General features: G+C 34.7%; 1 protein-coding gene across 4 annotated transcripts in view; it reads right to left on the reverse strand.

Annotated features, from left to right (window-relative positions):
- The window catches only part of VPS13A (vacuolar protein sorting 13 homolog A), a 224,577-nt gene that overhangs the window by 108,138 nt on the left and 96,966 nt on the right, over window positions 1–19,473 (reverse strand). For all 4 annotated transcript variants that reach the window (XM_059142057.1, XM_059142058.1, XM_059142060.1 and 1 more), the window contains exons 27-33: window positions 13,885–13,964; window positions 12,607–12,666; window positions 12,244–12,397; window positions 11,421–11,537; window positions 11,239–11,342; window positions 3,036–3,203; window positions 1,374–1,678 (exon numbers count right to left, since the gene is read on the reverse strand). In XM_059142057.1, the coding sequence (XP_058998040.1) occupies window positions 1,374–1,678; window positions 3,036–3,203; window positions 11,239–11,342; window positions 11,421–11,537; window positions 12,244–12,397; window positions 12,607–12,666; window positions 13,885–13,964 (988 nt within the window). The remainder of the gene's footprint in view (window positions 1–1,373; window positions 1,679–3,035; window positions 3,204–11,238; window positions 11,343–11,420; window positions 11,538–12,243; window positions 12,398–12,606; window positions 12,667–13,884; window positions 13,965–19,473) is intronic.

The following is a 19,473-nucleotide window of genomic DNA, read 5'->3' on the forward strand; positions in this document are numbered from 1 at the left end:
AATAATAAATATCAAAGAAAAAATCAATGAAAAAAAAAGAGAAAAACAAGAGAGAAAATCAAAAGGTAGTTCATTAAGATCAGTAAAATAACAAATTATAATATCAAGAATAATGGGGATGATATCACTATAGATAGTAATGAATAAAGGAGTATTATGGACACTTTATGCCATAAAATTTTACAACTGAGATGAAATAAACAAATTTCTTGGGAAAACATTAAAGATCACTTGAGCAAAAAAATAATTTTAATAGTCCTGAGTTTATCAAAGAAGTGGAAATTGCAGTTGATAATCTCCCACTAGCAAATTCAAGGCCCAAATGGCTTCGATGGTGAATTCTACCAAATACTTAAGAAATACTACAATTGTACCCAAACTGTCACATATGTATGCATGTCAAAACTTTTCAAAATGTCTATTTTAAAGATATGCAATGTATTACACGCAATTTATTATATATTTTAAAGATATGCAATTTACACACAGCTGTATCTCAATACAGCTGACTTAAAAATATTCAACTAATAGAAAGAAGGGTCAGGGGCACCTGGATGGCTCATTCGGTAAACACGTGACTCTTGAGATAAGGGGTCATGAGTGGCATAGAGCTTACTTAAAAACTCAAAGAAAAAAAATTAAAACTAAAATTATAATTTTAAATTTAAAAAAAGAAAGAAAGAGGGGCCAGAGGGAGCCAGACTAGCCAGAGGTCAAAAAGAAGTAGAGGTAGCAAAGTAAGGGGAGTGAGACAAGGAAAATAAGACCAAAGAAAAATGACAGGAGGAAGAAGAGGGTAAGTGAGTGGTACAAACAGAGATGGATCCAAGTCAGAGAAAAAACATAGTGCTAAATCCAGAATAGGTGATTAGAAATAGCATGGAAACACAGTTAAATAGTTCTGGAACTATTCACTTATTCTCCTAATTTGTCTTAGGAGATTCACTTATTCTCCTAATTTATAATCCTAGGCCCAGTGGTTACATTTGATTATTCTACTGTGTTTTATTTTGTTTTAAATTAGAGCATCAGATCCACACCATGAAGCTTAGTTTGGCTAATGCTGTATTTAAAAAGTAAATAAATGTATTATATTAGAAATTCTCCCATTTTTTCAAGACCTCATAATTTACAAAGAACTACAAATAAGCACAAATATACATCCTCAGATAACAAATTGTACGGTGTTTCTAATTACCCAAGGAGTAACAGATCTTGCCAAAAAGGCTGGGTAAGAAAAAAATCTCAAAATTAAGTATAGTTATATAAAATAAAATGTCCTCGTGCACAGAAGACTCGGGATACCAAAACCTTTAATGTAAAAAGTTTGAAAAAGATTGTATTCTCTACAAATGTACTTAAGAAAAGCTTACCTGTACAGCCGCATTTCACTCAGCCTTATTGTTATCAGATCAATAACAGGTGGGGGGTTACTCTGGCTCTCTGTTATTATATGGAATGTGTTTGTCATTGTTATTAGTCCAAAATCAGCAACAAAAACATTTTCAGAAACTGGAGACTGTGGGATGACCACCACTGGGGCTTTGATGTTAACATCCAGCGCCATTCTAGAACTCCTCTGTGCCAGTTCTTTCACACCAGTAGCAGCCATTCCTGCAGCCTGAGCAGTAGCCTCAGCCAAGGCTTGTTTAGCCGCTTGAAAATTATCTATAAAAGCCTAAAAGATAACAGAAGTATATCCTAACGGTTATCATTAATGAATGATTGTTAAATGTGTCTTCATGTTTATGATTTCACCTCCAAGACAAAAATTTTTTCTTGGTACAACCAAACATTCTTTATACAAAGTCTGGATGTCTGTATTAAATCTCCATTTTCCGCAATAAAAGTTGAGAAACACCAGGATACAGAAACATAGTCAAAAACAAAAATCTTGCCCCTGGGAAAGAGCAACATGCAGACACTGCAAGGTTTCACGGACAACTCTTTCCCTTTATGATAGCACTTTCCCTAAGGCTAAGCAAGCATACTGTATTTCCATACAGAACCTCAATGGACAGATAGCTTCCTTATGTTTATAAGATAAAAAGTAACTGGAAAAATAATAAAATGTTTGTCAAGAACTCTAAACGTTTTTTTAATTCTGAACTCTAGAAAATACTTCAGTAACATAAACTATGTATCTAGAATTATACTTAATTTTAAAATTAAACTTCATTTTAATGTTTCAAAAAACTTATTTTCAGTAATTTTTGAGTAAAAGGTAAATATTTAAAAGTAAAAGTAAATATTTATTTATTTATAAAAATACATCAAAATTAGACCAAGGATGCTTGTTCTTTAGTATTTGTATATTAAAAAAAAAAATTAATGGCTATAGGAAAAATTCCACTGCAACCTCAATTTAAAAGATCACAAAAATAGCAACTTTATTTATTTAGAATCAACTGATGGTCTAGTTTATACACCAAAATTTAGAGACATAAAAGTGAATACTTAAGTCAGAGAGACAGGTATGAAACTCAAAGGAAAAAATTATCAGCAGACAGCAAGGGAAAACCATAGGGGAAAAAGACTATGAGAAGGAGAGAAAGAACTCAAACATCTCATGTGGTATCATACAAAGACTAATTCTAAACTCTTTAAAGCCCCAGATGATCACAGTTATAATATGCAAATGAAAATATAATTTCCATAATGTTTACATGAGACCAAAACAAACTTCAATTATATATTTAGTATTTTTAATTAGTATTATAAGTCAGGTAAAATGACTTAAACCAATCATAAATAAAATATTCAATTAATACATATAACAAATCCTATAGTATAGACTGTACATATATTTAATACATTACTACGCATGTTTGAATTAACTGGACTATTCCTATTTGAAAATGATTTTATACAAATAACACACTACACATTTTGGTCAAATAAAGGATACCCAGAAAACTATGAAAAATCAGGAAAAAAAAAAAAGTAAGGAATTTTTGCTCTTTACCCATGTCTGACATCAGGCAATTTCCAACTAGTAGGAAAAAAATTAAAAAAAAAATTATTAACATACTTACCAATATAGAATAAAGAAATTTTGTGACAAAAACTACTTCAATGCAACCAACAGTTAAATTAACTTGAATGTCAACCACATTCATATCTGTGTATGCAGAACCAGCAGTTGCATCCACAAAAGAAATCATTTTGAAGCTAAACACTTCTTTTCCAGTGATGTAAACAGCCTTAATGAGAGAAAATTCAACTGTCAAAATCCACTTTTGAAATGTGCTTTCAGTACAAAAATAAACACAAAGTAAAGAAACATACACACATATTTGGAAATCTTCCAGGTATTAAAGCCAACCAAGTGCAAATAGAGCAGTAATTCTAACACTTTTTTATTTGTTTTGTTTTATCATAGGCCCAAGGCCCAGTACAGAGCTCCAGGCAGGGCCCAGAGTCACAACTCTGAAGCCAAGACCTGAGCTGAGATCAGGAATTGGATGCTCAACTGACTGAGCCATGCAGGTGCCTCCAACCCCTTTGTCAGAACCTGTACTGCACAGTTTTTCAAACTGGAGATGCCGGCTTCCTTTGTGGATCATTTATCAGTTTAGTAGGTCTGGCCCAACATTTTTTTTAGTGGGGAAAACTGAAGAAAAATGATCAGACTATACATTTTCATTTAGTGCGTATACTTGTATATGAGAATTGCCATGTGAATATGTTATTTGGTCACTATAAAAAGTTTGAAAAACACTGCACCTCTGCAACTTAATGAAACCGACTTCTCTTGATTTGAGATATGTGAATAGGCTTTTCAGATTCTTCCAAGAATCTCCTCCCGTCACTATACTTCTCTTACAATTCTGCGAAGGGTGAGCTCACCTGCTGAACAAGACTTACCTACAGCAGTTTGAAATCTCAAGTACTGCAATACTAGTGAAAAATGGCAGAGACAACAGCACAAGTGAAATATCAAAAGTATTTTAGAAGTGGACATATCATCAACCAATTTGGTTTACAGCTTTCCTGACCCTCCAAAATGCTAGTAGGCAAAAAGGCTGAGGTGCAAGATGAGGTTGAAAAGAGTCTACAGGAGCTCTGCTTCTGTCTCAGATGTAGAAGGCCAGGGCAGAGGCCCATTCCAAACCTTAACAGCAACCACGACAACCACAAAGAACCAGATAAACTATAAAATCATAACTTTTCTTAAAAACCATTAGAAATTGGAGGCTACAAGCTAAACAAGCAGTCTAAAATCTAAGGATTAAAAAAGTACCTTCAGGAGAGACAGAATACAAGCACTTGAGTTTACCTGTGTTAAGGGGAAGGATAAAAAGATGCCAGGTACCATACAAGCTGGATAAGGAGAATTCATAGGTGGGCTATGGACTAATTAGAGATACAGAATCTCTGGCAGATACAGACCCTGAGAAGAATTCACTCCCAGTTGCAAGGACTTCACTGGAAGCTCTTTGCTGGGAGCTTAAGAGAAATAGTGGGGGCAGAGGAGAAGGAGAGAGAAAGCTTTCCTTGGTTATGACCCTGCAAGAGGGAGAAGTCTTCACTGCAAAAAGAGCCAAAAGACTAGCGAAATTATTCTCTTCTCAAAACAGAACCTGAAGAAACTAGGAGAGGGGCGCCTAGGTGGCTCAGTTGGTTATCATCTGACTCTTGGGTTTCGGCTCAGGTCATGATTTCAGGATCCTGAGATCCAGCCCTGCCTAGGGCTCTCCACTCAGTGGGAAATCTGCTTGAGGATTCTCTCCTCCTCCCCTTCCCATCCCCCCATTCATACACTCAATCTCTAAAATAAAAAAATCTTAAAAAGAAATAAATAAAAATAAACCTAGGAGAAAGGCAATACTATGTTGCCCTCAGAAACAGGTGGGGTGCCTGGGTGGCTCAGTGGGTTAAGCCTCTGCCTTCAGCTCAGATCATGATCCCAGAGTCCTGGGATTGAGCCCTGCATTGGGCTCTCTGCTCAGCAGGAAGCCTGCAATCCCCTCTCTGCCTGTCTGCTGCTCTGCCTACTTGTCATCTGTCAAATAAATAAATAAAATCTTAAAAAAAAAAAAAGAGTTACAATTAAAAAAGAAAGAAAGAAAGAGGTGAAGGTACTGCACATCAGGGGCTAGGATAAAAGAAAACTCCTTCTACACCCCTGGGGAGAAACTGTCTAGGGGCCACAGTATTCTAGGTCACCTTCTCCTAGGGCAGGGAAGAATATTCTCTCCCAAACAGAACTACCAAAGATATGAGTCAGATGCCATGGAAAAGAGGGCCAGATTCATCAAGAATGCCCCCCCCCTTTTTAAAAAAAGATTTACTTATTTTAGAGAAAGACTGCATGCAAGTGGGGGGAGGGTAGAGAAAGAGGGAAAGAGAAGCAACTCCTTGCTGAGTGTGGAGCCTAACATAGGGCTCAATTTTAGGACCCTGAGATCATGACCTGAGCTGAAATCAAGAGTCAGATGCTTAACTGACTGAGCCAACCAGGCGCCCCAAGAGTGACCCATTTTAGAAACCTAAAGGAACAGGTGTGGCTAAGACTGAAACAGGACTGGGACAACTGACAAGCCTACCCAAAACACCTCTCCCCCAACAAAATACTCACCATCAAGCCTGAAGGCACTGAGGAAAAAGTAGCAGTAAACTATCATCAAAGAAACAGTCCAGAGTACAGAAAGAGAAATTTCTAAGGTACGGAAATAGAAGGAAGATCAAATGCAGAGCACAGAGCAGCATTCCAAGAGCAAAGTCCCCTAACCTAAGTACAAAATACAGCTGAAGGAATCTGAAGTAGCGGTGTAATGAAAGCAATCATTACACAAGAAAACTCAAGACAGTTCAGCTCTCATTAAATTGTCTCAACTTCTATGCTACAGCCTAGAGGAAATGTACCCATTATCAGACATAAATATTATTCATTTCAGTATGTGTCTCATACATGATCTCTCACATTTGATCAGTAACTAAAAAATACCACAAAAAGCAAGGAAAAACAAAACCCAGCAAATGACAAAGAAATCAACAGAATCAGGCTTGCCTGTAATAAAGATGTTGGAACTTTCAGGCAGTGAATTTTAGGTTCCTATGATTAATATGGTAAATGCTTCTAGTAAAAAAGGTGGAAAATATGCATGAACAGATGAATATCAGCAAAGAAACTGATAAAAGAAAGGAGAATCAAGAAAATATTAACAATTTTTTTAAAAAGCTTGGTAACAGAGATGAAGAGTATCTTCTACAGGTTAATACGTGGATTCAACAGAGCCAAGGATAAAAATCAGGGAACTTAAAAATAGCTTAACAGAAATTATCTAAACTGAAACAGGAGGGAAAACATGGGGAAAAGGTTGAACAGATGATTCAAAGGTTGCGGGAAAATACCTAACAAGAAACTACTAAGAATTTTTGGAATCTAAGAAGAGGAAGAACAAGGAAGGGACAGAAAAGGAAAAGGAGTGGGAGGAACGAGAACGAGGCAAACCAACTAGTTGAAAAGATAATGAAAAATAATGTAGACAAATCCAAGAAGCTCAGAAAATCCCCAAATAACAAATATTAAAATATATGTACATACACCTAGACCCACCATATACAAATCCTGAAAGCAGTAAAACACTTGTACAAGGTACACTATGATTAAAAATATGTATTGTAAACACAAAGGAAATCATAAAATCAATGACAAACAATTAATCCAAAACTAGGTTAAATGAGGGAAAGACAAAGCAACCAGAAAACAGAAAATGATTAGAGAGAGAGCAAATTTCAAACCAACCATATCCATAACTGGATTTTTTTAAATGGCCCAGACACAAATTAAAAGTCAGGGATTGTCAGACTGGATAAAGTAGAACTGAAATACATGCTGCCTCTGAGAAACCCACTTTAAATACAAAGACAGATTAAAAGTGAAAGGATAGAAAAAGATACACACTACAAACACCAATCGAAGAAATCTGGAGTGGCTATATTACTTCCAAAGAAGACTTCAGAATAAAGACAACTACCAAGGACAAAGAGATACTTCATAATCACAAAAGGGCCAATTAACGCAGAAGGCATAAAAATTCTATATATGAGATCAACATATGAAGCAAAAATTAAGATAAGTGAAAGGAGAAAAAGAGAAATCCACAGTTGAAACTTCAACAATCCTCCCTTAATGATCAACAGAACTAATAAACAGAAGATTGATAGCTTGAAGAATCCTATCAACCAACCTACATGCTCTGACATTTATGGAACATTCAACCCAGTGACACCCAGATAGACACAATAATTTCAATTGTACTTGGAGCATTCATGTTTTGTGGCCCATAAAACAAACACCACCAAGTTTAAAAGAACCAAACAAGTTTATTCTCTGACAACAGATTTAAACTGGAAATCAGTAACAGAAAGATATCTGAAAAATATCTCAAAATATTTGGAGGTTAAACAACATACTTCTAAATAAACCGTGGATAAAAGATAAAGTTGTAAGAGAAATTAGAAAATATTTTAAATTAAATAAAAATAAACATCTCTAACTTTGTAAGATATAACTAAAGCAGTGTTTAAAGGAAAATTTATAGCAGTAAATGCCTGTATTAGAAAATAAGATCTCAAATCAATAATCTAAGCTTCTACCTTAAGAAATTAGGAAAAGAAGAAATTAATTCCAGAGCAAGCTGGAGGTAGAAAATAAAGAGGAGAAATAAAATGAAATTTAAAACAAAGAACACTTGAACTGAACCAAAAGCTGGTTCTTTCAAAAGATCAATAAAACTGATAAATGTCTAGTCAGACTGGTCCAAAAAAGTGAGAAAAGACAAAAATTAAAATTGTAAATGCTAAGAAAGAATCAGACTCAAAAGGCTACATACCACAGTATTCTATATATTTAATATTCCCAAAATGGCAAACTATAGGAACAAAAAAACCAGATTCCTAGATGTTAGGCTGGGGAGAAGGGATAACTAAAAGGGCAGGAGTAACTTTTGGGAGGAGAGATATCTAATCTATTATCCTTAAAGGTGTTGGAAGTTACACAACTGTAGGTTCAAAAAAACCCCAGGAACTATGCCCTAAAAAAGGGTAAATTTTACTAAATGTACAGTAAGCCTGGGTTTAAAAGGGAAAAAAGAAACCAGAAAAGAATTCTATATAAGGGTTACTGAGGCCCTTTATAGCCTTCCAAATATGCCAAGTACCTTTCTGACACAAACCCTGTAGAGCTGCTATTTCCTCTACCTGGAATGCTCTTTCCGCATCTACAATTGACTCAGATGTCATTTGAATGTTCAGAAAGGGATTTCCTGATAATCCTAATATTAGAATCACTATCATATTATCTTACTTTATTGGTTTTCAAAGCACATATCACTTCCTAATAACATTTTCTATTATTTAATATTTATTATTTACCTCAGAAGAGGGACTTCACAACTTTTATTGACTGTAATACTCCAAATATTGTTAATAGAACAAAATATTTTCCACAAGTCACCCAAGTGACCCTGTGACTGCCCCCACCGCTCCCTCCCCAGCCCCTGTAAAGCCCAAGTGAAGAAAAGAAATGTGCTTAAGACAGAGTTTAGAGAAGAGAAGATATATGGCAGAGGAGACACCAGGTGCAGGAAACAGATAAATAAAACTAAAAATGTGTATTTTTAGTAAAAATCTGTAAATTGAAAGGTGAGGTTCCCAACATTCTTCAACCATTTTGGCTCCTAGAATCCAGACTGTCAGACTTATATTTATAATACTTTTCTCAAAGGAAACCAACTGGTCTATGGGAAAAAAAAAACCCATTACTCTCAATTTTTAAGGCCATAAAATTACTGTATCCATGCCTGATCATCTACTGTTACATTCAAAGTCCTTTGGACAGATAGAAATACATACTAGAAAATACATCTAGATATGTATTTATGTACAAAATATATACTAGAAATACATACCACTCAGAATTAACAAGCATTAGTAAGTGGGTAATTTTTGTAGACATTCACTTTTAAAACACTCTTCTATAAAAAGATATAAGAAACTAATTTACAATGATATCTTACTTCATAAGCATGTTACCTCAGCTAGAATCCCTCTCAGATTCCATGTTATTCCATATTGTTTATGACAAACATAAATAACAATTGCCAACACAATGGTTCTAGGGTAAATAGAGGCTGATGAGTCAAGGAAAATTCAAATAATCTGAGAACTCCAGGTATCCTTTACCCAATATCCCAAAAAGCTGAGGGGTTAAATACATTATTAAATACATTATTATGCCCCATTCAGGGCACAATAGTGTGTCATGGCACAGTAATTAGGAAGCTTTGATGTGAGGCAAAATGTTGTCCCTCTAATTCCTTGACATAGCTCCAAACCATGTTACCAAACCAAGGCAGTTTATTTAAAAATCACGTACATTGGAGGGGTACCTGGGTGGCTCAGTCAGTTAAGCATTAATCAGACTCGGTTTCAGCTCAGGTCGTGATCTCAGGGCCATGAGATCAAGCCCTGCACTGGGCTCCATGCCCAGGAAGTCTGCATGGGATTCTCTCCTTTCCCTCTCCCTCCACTTCTGCTCCCTGGCCTCCCCTCCCCACCCCTGCATGCTCTCACTCTAAAATAAATAAGTAAAATCTTCTTTAAAAATCTAAAAAATCAGGTACACTGGAATCGAAGTCAAGGAATAGGGAGGAAAATGGGGATGGTGCAAGAAGACTGAAGTAAGAAACTTTTCATTTTGTAGCTTTTTGTAAATTGATTTTTTTTAACCTTATAGATGCATTAGTAGCAAAATTAAGAAGAAAAAAAGTAAATGCCTTGGGTTACATTATCAGTTCTATTACTAACTACTCATATGACTTTTAGTAGATGGGTTTATTTATGTGAGCTTTACTTCCTAGACAAGGAAAATAAAACAGATAATGTAGTTCTTAAATGCTTTAGTACTTTGTTTTTTTCTTAAATAAAAGCAATAGAAGCATATTAAAACCACGGCTTCCGAAAAATTTCTTGCTCCTTATTACTATGGACCATGTACATTTGATGGTTTGGCACTCTTGCTATCTCATGCTAGTAAGCCATAAGAAGAAAATATAATGAGTAAGAATTTTTATTTGCAATAAAAATCAGGTCATCACTGTATTTCATTGGTATTATTGCCTAAGCCTATTCATTTATTTCCTTTCACACCCCAGACTCTAACTTCGTGACTCAAGAGGCACCTTACTTAGCCTTTTCTAATCCTACTATTTGATATTCTGTTCACTTTCTTAAATATACCATCTTACCTAGAGGCTCCAATGTACAAAAAGTAGCCATCCAACTTTACAACAGTCTCTGGACCAAGAACCATACCCATCTTACACAAAGTACTAATACCTGCCCCTTGACCACTAGCCTTCCAGTTCAAAGGATTCTGTTAACACTGTGAACCGCTATACCACTATAAGCACCCATAAAATAAACTTAAAAAATAATCTTATCTGTTCAGTCTGACTTTAAAACCTCTGTTGTTGAAAGCTGAAATGCATCACAAGGTTCACAGTATTTGAAGGTAAGAACAAAAAGGAAAAAAAAATGAAAAAGGCAATTTACTAACTGCCCCTCCTCAGCCCCCAACTCTGTTTAAGGAGCATTATGTAAACTTATTTATGAGATTCTTAATCCTCATTTTACAAAAAAGAAACAATTTCAGTTTAGGTCACTCACTGCCAAGAAACAGAGCTAAGATACAAACCCAATTATGCCAAACTCCAAAACCCATCCACTTAATAAGCCACATCACTAAATTCTGATAACTAATTTATACCTATGATCAATGTTTAAGGACAAGCATATTTATTTATTTTTTATTTTTTTATTTTTTCTGTTAGGACCCTTGGTTTGTTTTTGGTTTTTTTTTTTTACTTTATTTGATTTTTTATTTTTTTATAAACATGTATTTTTATCCCCAGGGGTACAGGTCTGTGAATCGCCAGGTTTACACACTTCACAGCACTCACCAAAGTACATACCCTCCCCAATGTCCATAAGCCCACACCCCCTTCTCCCAACCCCCCTCCCCCCAGCAACCCTCAGTTTGTTTTGTGAGATTAAGAGTCACTTATGGTTTGTCTCCCTCCCAATCCCATCTTGTTTCATTGATTCTTCTCCTACCCACTTAAGCCCCCAAGTCCTCATATCAGGGAGATCATATGATAGTTGTCTTTCTCTGCTTAAGGACAAGCATATTTAATGAGGTACTACTAAGTAATAGAAACAAATTCACACCTTTTTGTACACAGCTGTCTTATCAGAATCCAAAACAATTATATTCCTTAGCTTTGCATTAATTTCAGTCGCAGCAGGCCTCATAATAATCTCAGAATCAAGCCCTAAGGGAATATAAGGAAGATTAGATGGCTTTCTTTCATTTAGTAGTTCTGAATTTATTTTTTCTCAAATTTCATTACCTTCAATCTTAATTTCAGCAATGTTACGTTTCTGATCTTGAATAAAGATCTGTAAACAAGATAATTCTGCTAAAATCTGCAAGGTAATAATATCCTCGTTCTTGGGTAGTTTTAAAGCTGCAAAAAAAAAATTGTAAAACATAAGGAAAAAGTTTAGTAGTTACCTCACCACCCTTATAAAGTAACTGAAGTAGAAAAAAAATTAATAATACTAAAGGAAAATCTCATTTGCCATTCCACTGAAAGCAAGCAAGATATTGCCTACTTAATTAGGAATTCTTAAAAAAAAAAAAAAAAAAAAACAATCAAACCTAACAAAAACAAGGCCAAACTAATCAGACAAAACAAAAACGTTCCTACATGAGAATATCATTTGAAACTAAAAAATTAAAGTTATAAAATCACAAATCAATTGAGAGACAATGATTATGATGTAATACTTCTCATTGTCAAACCTGCAACTTCTCATTACTTAAAAAGTATTTCATTCAAAAACACACTCTGAAATGATTCAAATTTTCTTAGTTCCATTCTTCTAATCTAAAATTATGATATTAAATTCATGATTTTAATTCAAATCAAATCCTAGCACTGTATAATATCTTGACTAAAGAGTAATACGACAAATAAAAGCCACATTTTCTTAACTGGTAATCACTTTCTTTAAGTATCATTTTCTAAAATTTACCTGGTATATAATAATCTTTCTAGATATTAATCTAGGCAATAAAATTCTGAAGCCAATATTATGCATGAATAATAAAGCAAAGGCTAATTATTGATCCACACGGTAAAAAACTTTGAAGCTGAATTTTAAACATACACATTTTTTTAATGACCTCTCCTTTGTCTTCAGTCTCTGCAACAGACACTGGGGCTGGTTTTTCTTCCAATTGTGGAAGTATATTATTAAAATAATTTATTGTATTCAGAAGTGCTTCGGTATGCAAATGAATATCCAAAGAGGAAAAATTCACCTAAAGAACAAAGCTGATTTTAGCAATTGGTCAATAAATACTTGTTTGCTGCTCAGAATAACTATCGTTTGTGGTATAAAAGACAGAATTTATAATATTCCATTTTTATCTTCAAGGATCATACAGTTCTAGTTATAAAACAGTTTTCATAATATATTTACTTAGAAATACTGTATCTAATTAAAAAATAAATAATTATTCACTCATACCTTAATCAGTTGCAGAGCATTGTTGTAAGCACTTTTCAAGTTGGGTAGATTCTTTTCAGCCTATCCAAAGAGAAAAAAAAAGCAAATCTGTTCAAGTTTCTCAGAAAGACATATAGTATATACAATTACAACTCCATAAGGGCCTTCATTATTCTTCCTCTGTGGGACAGAATTGTTTATCAAGTGTCCAAATACAGTGCATTATCTTTAGATCTAGAATGATTTTGTCATATAAAAGCTATTTAATGCATAAACAAAACCCCTAAAATATCTAGATCAATAATAGTAAAAATGGTCTTCAAAGCGATAAAATACTCTTTGAGCATCGCTATTATGATAAAGTATTTTTTTTTTAAGATTTATTTATTTTAGAGAGAGAACACACGTGACGGTGGGGAGGGGGAGAGGGAGAAAGAAACCTGAGCAGACTCCTCACTGAGACTGGAGCTCCATGTGGGGCCTGATCTCAAGACCCTGAGAACATGACTTGAGCTGAAACAGAGTCCAACACTTATCTGACTGTGCCACCCAGGCGCCCTATGATAAAGTAATTATTAAATTAATATGGCACTTTCATAAAAATAGGTCAATGAAAATATGCTATAAAGCTTAAGTAAACCCTAGTACATATAAAAACTTAATGAAAGATGAAATGAGTATTATAAATCAATAGAAAAGGAATAGAATCATTGAAACCAGGAAAATGAGGAAACTTCGGGTAATAGGCAAATCAAATGAAATTGTATTATGTCATAATAAATTCCATCAAGATTAAAAGGTTTGGATTTTGGCGCACCTGGGTGGCTCAGTCAGTTAAGCCTCCAACTCTTGATTTCAACTCAGGTCATGATTTCAGGGTCATGAGACCAAGCCCAGCTTCGGGCTCCACGCTCAGTGGGGAGTCTGCTTGAGATTCTCTCTCCCCCTCTCTTTGTCTCTCTCCCCCATCCCGTGCTCCAAATGCAGGCTCCCTCTCTCTCTTAGAAAATGAGACTTAAAAAAAAGTCTCGGTTTTTAGGTTTGGCTTTTTTTTTGTTTTGGTTTGGGTTTTTTGGGTTATCTGATGGAGGGGGAAAAAACTCCAAACTTCATGTCATTTCTACTTAGAACACAGGCTTATTTTTATTTATATTTTTATAAATTAAAATTTATTAGGATGACAAAACAAGAAAGCCTTAAAGTTTAGAAAACACATCACCATGAAGATTACGCTGAATCTAACTTATAAAACTTAGTTACATTACAGAAGTACATTTACCATACAAAGGAAGCACTTACCTTCACATATTCCAAGGTTAGCAGATCTTCCATAGTATTATCCAGTGTTGTAATCAAATAAATTGGTTTCTTGTTTGCACCTAAAAATGATTTTTTAAAATTACTTTCATGTAAAAATAATGGAAAATAAATATCAGCAACAATAATAAAAGAATTTCCTGAATCAGTTCTGGGCCTTGAATTCTACCTTACCCAAATTACTTTCATGTAAAAATAATGGAAAATAAATATCAGCAACAATAATAAAAGAAGAATTTCCTGAATCAGTTCTGGGCCTTGAATTCTACCTTACCCAAGTGAGGTCCCTCCTCCTTTATTTTAAACTCTCAATCTGTAATTTCTCCCCACAATTCCCTACCCATCTCCTATGCCACAATGTGAAACAGTCTTATCCTTCTAAATTTTGATCGGAAGTAAGGTTAAAAATAAAAAGCAGCAATCAGTTAAAGAAAAAAGTGAGTAATTATTATGAACAATGAAAGGCCATGAAGAGAATTGTGGCCTTGAGTCACAGAAATGCCTAGAAAGAAAATCATCGATGCCCTGAAAGCCCATTATTTTTCAGAAGACAGATCAGGTATGTGATAAGAAACTAAGTTTTTCTGTATATTAGTTTAAATTAGAATAAACTCCATTGTCATATAATTTACTAGTTGTATTCTTGCTTCTGACCAAAACTTCAGAAAACAGTAGGAAAACTACTATAAAACAGCATTTGTATAAGGGCTTTAAAACTATCATCACCAAATTATTTATGGCTATTCTAAATCAGTATCTAGATAGTGGAAGAAAGGACTACAAATCAATCATAATACTTTTGAGGAAAAAAAATACAACATATTCCACAGAATCTTCCAGATTTAAAACTTCATTAGCTATTAAGCCAGCTTTCTACTTCAGATGCTACTTGCATTTCAAACTGTAAAAAAAGGTCCTGAATTTTCTCACACATTTATTTATCCACAGAACTATTTACTGATCATTTACAAGAAACTATGCTATTCACTTCCTCCCACTCCCACTTAAAAAAAAAAAAAAAAAGCAAAAATATTACAGAAATAGGTGCAGAGGCAACTGTGTATCAGTATTCTGTAAGCTAGGGTTTTCTTATCCTGCCCTCTTGGGCAACAAACAAAAAATAAGTATAATTGAAAATGGCTATAATACTTCTGGATTACTGGAGAGCACTATCAAATTGGTTCACTTTTCTTTCCAATCACAGGAGCAAACGGTTTCTTGATGCTAAAAAGCATAATAAAGTTAAAAACTCTGTATCTGTTGTGTATACTGGTTTTCTCAGCAGAAGATAATCATAATGAAGTCGACCACACTCAAGTTCTCAAGGGCCACAGAACAAGTGTAAATATGGAACTGAAATGTGTAAGTCATATCCAATGATTAAGCTTCCAGACAGCAATACTTAATTTACTTTTCTAAATACCAAGACCATATTCAATCCAGGGCTCAAAAAAGGGAGGGCGGTTTTCAGGATAGTAGTTAACTGACAGCTTTGCCTGTGAGTGAGTTCCCAGAGAGGATGACCCTCTTAAATCTTGAGATAAGCATATTCTCTGCCTTTCTTAATTCCCATAAATAGTAGCTGGGATAAATTTTTATGTTTAGTTTAGTTCTGTGATTCCCTCATATTGAGTCCCTCAATCTACTGGAGGAAAAAAATCCGACATGAGTTTAAAGTATTTTACAAAATAGCTTCCATTTAAAACTTGATTCACTTACAAACATTAAGAAGCTAATCATCAAAAGAACATCAGATTCTATGACAGCCAGAGTGCTTTTATACACACGTAAGCAGAATACATTTTTTTTAAAGTGAGCTCTACACCATCAGGGGGTTTGAATTCACAACCCTGAGATCAAAAGCCATATACACCCTATGAAGTGAGCCCGTCAATTAATCTAGATTTACATGGTCTCAAAAATAAATGGAAAGCACTACTACCTTTAAATTTTTTTAAAGCCAGCTTATATTAATAATCCCTTTGGACATCAATGGTCTAAGTATATCAATTAAAAAATGCAGATTGCCACAGTGGACCAAAAGAAACAAGACCCAACTATATACTGTCTATAAGAAACACACTTTAAGGGGCGCCTGGGTGGCTCAGAGGGTTAAGCCACTGCCTTCGGCTTGGGTCATGATCTCAGGGTTCTGGGATCGAGTCCCGCATCAGGCTCTCTGCTCAGCAGGGAGCCTACCTCCTCCTCTCTCTCTGTCTACCTCTCTGCCTACTTGTGATCTCTGTCAAACAAATAAATAAAATCTTAAAAGAAAGAAAGGAAGGAAGAAAGAAAGAAAGAGAAAGAAAGAAACAAACAAACAAACAAACATACTTTAAGGGGTGCCTGGGTGGCTCAAAGGGTTAGGCATCTGCCTTTGGCTCAGGTCATGATCTCCAGGTCCTGGGATTGAGCCACACATCAGGCTCCTGGCTGGCTCAGCGGGGAGCCTGCTTCCCCTCTCCCTCTGCCTCTACTCCTACCTATCTCCCTGCTTGTGTGCTCTGTCTCTCTCACAAATGAATAAATAACACACACACACTTTAAATATAAAGACACATATACACTGAAAGCAAATGGATGGAGAAAAATACTGCAGGTAAATACTAATAAAAAGAAAGCAGAGATAGCTCCGTTAATTTTCAGAAAGAGCAGACTCCAAAGCAAGAAAAACTGTAAGGGATAATGAAAGGTATTATATAATGATAAAGGGGTCAATTCTCCATGAATACACAACTATCCTTAAGTTGTATGCATCTTAACAACCAAGCGTCAAAGTATGTGAGGCAAAACAAAACACTGAGTACTGAAAGGAGAAACAGACGAATCCACTGTCATAGTTAAAAACTTCAATATCCCCCATCAGAAATGGACAGATCCAGCAGACAAAAATATCAGTAAGGACATAGTTGAACTTGATAATAACACCGTTAGTCAATGGGATATAATGGATATCTATAGACTACTCCATCCAACAACAAACAGCAGAATACATCTTCTTATGCTCCCATGGACTAATCAGCAAGATAGGCCACATTCTGGGCCATAAAACACACCTTATTGAATTTTAAAAAGTAAAAAAATCAATGGAACTACAAATCATTAAGAAATATAGCTGGAAAATTCCAAAATATTTGGAGAACAAACACTTTTAATAATACATGGGTAAAAGAAGAAATCTCAAAAGAAATTTAAAAACATTAGAAGTAAGTATGGGTGCGCCTGGGTGGCTCAGTGGGTTAAAGCCTCTGCCTTCAGCTCAGGTCATGATCTCAGGGTCCTGGGATGGAGCTCCGCATCAGGCTCTCTGCTCAGCATCAGGCTCTCTGCTCAGGAGGAAGCCTGCTTCCCTGCCTCTCTCTTTGTCTGCCTCTCTGCCTACTTGTGATCTCTTTCTGTCAAATAAATAAAATCTTAAAAAAAAAAAAAAAAGTAAGTATGAACACAGACCTTAACAAAAGCTGTGGGCTATATATAGTAAAAGCACTGCTTAGAAGGATATATAACATTGAATGTATATGTTAGAAAATAAGATATAAATCAATAACTTCAAAGCTTTCACCTTAGAAAACTAGAAAAAAAGAGCAAAATAAATCCAAAGTAAGCAAAAGAAATAATAAAAAGTAGATAAAAATCAAGGAAACTGAAAAAAAAACCATGAGAAAAATTAAGGAAACCAAAAAATTTCTTTGAAAAGATCAAAAAAATTGATAAGCCTTTATTCAGGTTAACTAAGAAAAAAGGAGGACATAGATTACTAATATTAGAAATAAAAGAGGAGAAATAATGGTAACATTAAAAGGATAGTTAAAAGAATACTATGAACAATTATGTCCACAAAAGTGATAACCTAATGAAATGTACCAATTCTTTGAAATAGATACAATCTGACAAATTTTCACAAGGACAGAAAATCTAAATAGGTTCATATCTATTACAGGAATCAAGTCAATAACTAATAACCTTCCAGAAAAGAAAGCACCATGCCCAGATGGGTTCAGTGGTGAACCCTAATTAACCTTTAAGGAAAATTATACCAATTCTATACAACCCCTTTCAGAGGACACAAACAGAAGGAGTACTTGCTAACTCATTCTACTAAGTCAGAATTACCCTAATACCAAAACAAACACAAAGGCATTCCAAAAAAAAAAAAAATAGGTAAACTGCAGGCAAGTAACCCTCATTAACACAGATACAACAGCTACCACACACACACACACACACACACAGAACTGATTCCAACCAAGTGTAAAAAGAAATGTGTTCCATGACAAAGTAAAATTTATCCCAAACTGCAAGACTGGCTCAACATTTGAAAATCAACTGATGTACTCTATGACATCTATAGGCTACAGAGGAAAAAACAATATGATCATTTAAACAGATGCAGAAAAAGCATATGACAATATCCAACAACCATTCATGATAAAAACTCTCAGTAAACTAGGAATAAAGGACTTCCTAACTTGATAAAGATTATCTTCTAAAAACCTGCAGCTAACTACATACTTAACTGTGAGAAACTCAAGGTTTTCACGCTAAGGAACAAGGTAAGATGCCCTTTCCTTTTTACTGATTTTTCAGTATCATAACTGTGTCTGCAAAAACTTAAGACAAGAATTAAAGGTATTTAATGTCTTAATTCTTAAGACAAGAATTAAAGGTATTTCTCTTATTTTTGCAAAACAAGACATAAAACTTTGTTCACACATGACATGATCATCTGTGTAAAAACTGTGGAAGAAGCAACAACAAAAAACCCTCAATAGAACCAATAAGCCATTAAATCAAGGTTGTAAGATACAAGGTTAATTAACAAGTCAAAGGCTTTCCTATATACCCAAACTGGCAAAGGAGAATTTGGAATTGAAAACACAATACCACTTACATTATCACTTATACAGTTTTTTCAACCAATGATGATGGAAAAAAAGGATACCCACAGGAGGGAGAAAAAAAAAAAAGTAGCTACACAGGGATTATACCCTTCACAAAAATCAACTCAAAATGGACCACAGATCTAAATGTAAAATGCAGAACTAGAAGACTTCAAGAAGATAACCTAAGAGAATATCTAGATACCCTCATTTTGATAGTAACTCTTTAGAGGCAAGTCAAGAGGATCCATGGAAAAAAAAAAATCTCGTAACTTGGAGTTCATTAAAATTAAAAATCCTGTTCTGTGAAGAACAATGCTAATAAAATGAAAAGACCAGCCACAGATTAGAAAATATTTGCAAAAGACACATCAGATAAGGGGCTGTTATCCAAAATATACAAAGAACTCTTATACTCAAGAAATAAACACCACTGAAACAACAGACCAAACACCTTAACAAACAACTCACCAAAGAAGATCTACAGAAGCCAAATCAGCATATGAAAAAGATGATCTATACAGATCATCAAGGAAATGCAAATTTTAAAAAACCAATGAGATACCACTTCATACCTTATTGGGATGCTCAAAATCAAAGAGACAAACATCAAATATTAGTGAGGAGAATATGAAGCAACAGGAACTCTCAGTCATTGCTGATGAGAATGCTAAAAGGTATAGACCCCTTG

The sequence above is a fragment of the Mustela lutreola genome, chromosome 12, assembly GCF_030435805.1.
Source record: "Mustela lutreola isolate mMusLut2 chromosome 12, mMusLut2.pri, whole genome shotgun sequence".
NCBI classification, from domain to species: domain Eukaryota; kingdom Metazoa; phylum Chordata; class Mammalia; order Carnivora; family Mustelidae; genus Mustela; species Mustela lutreola.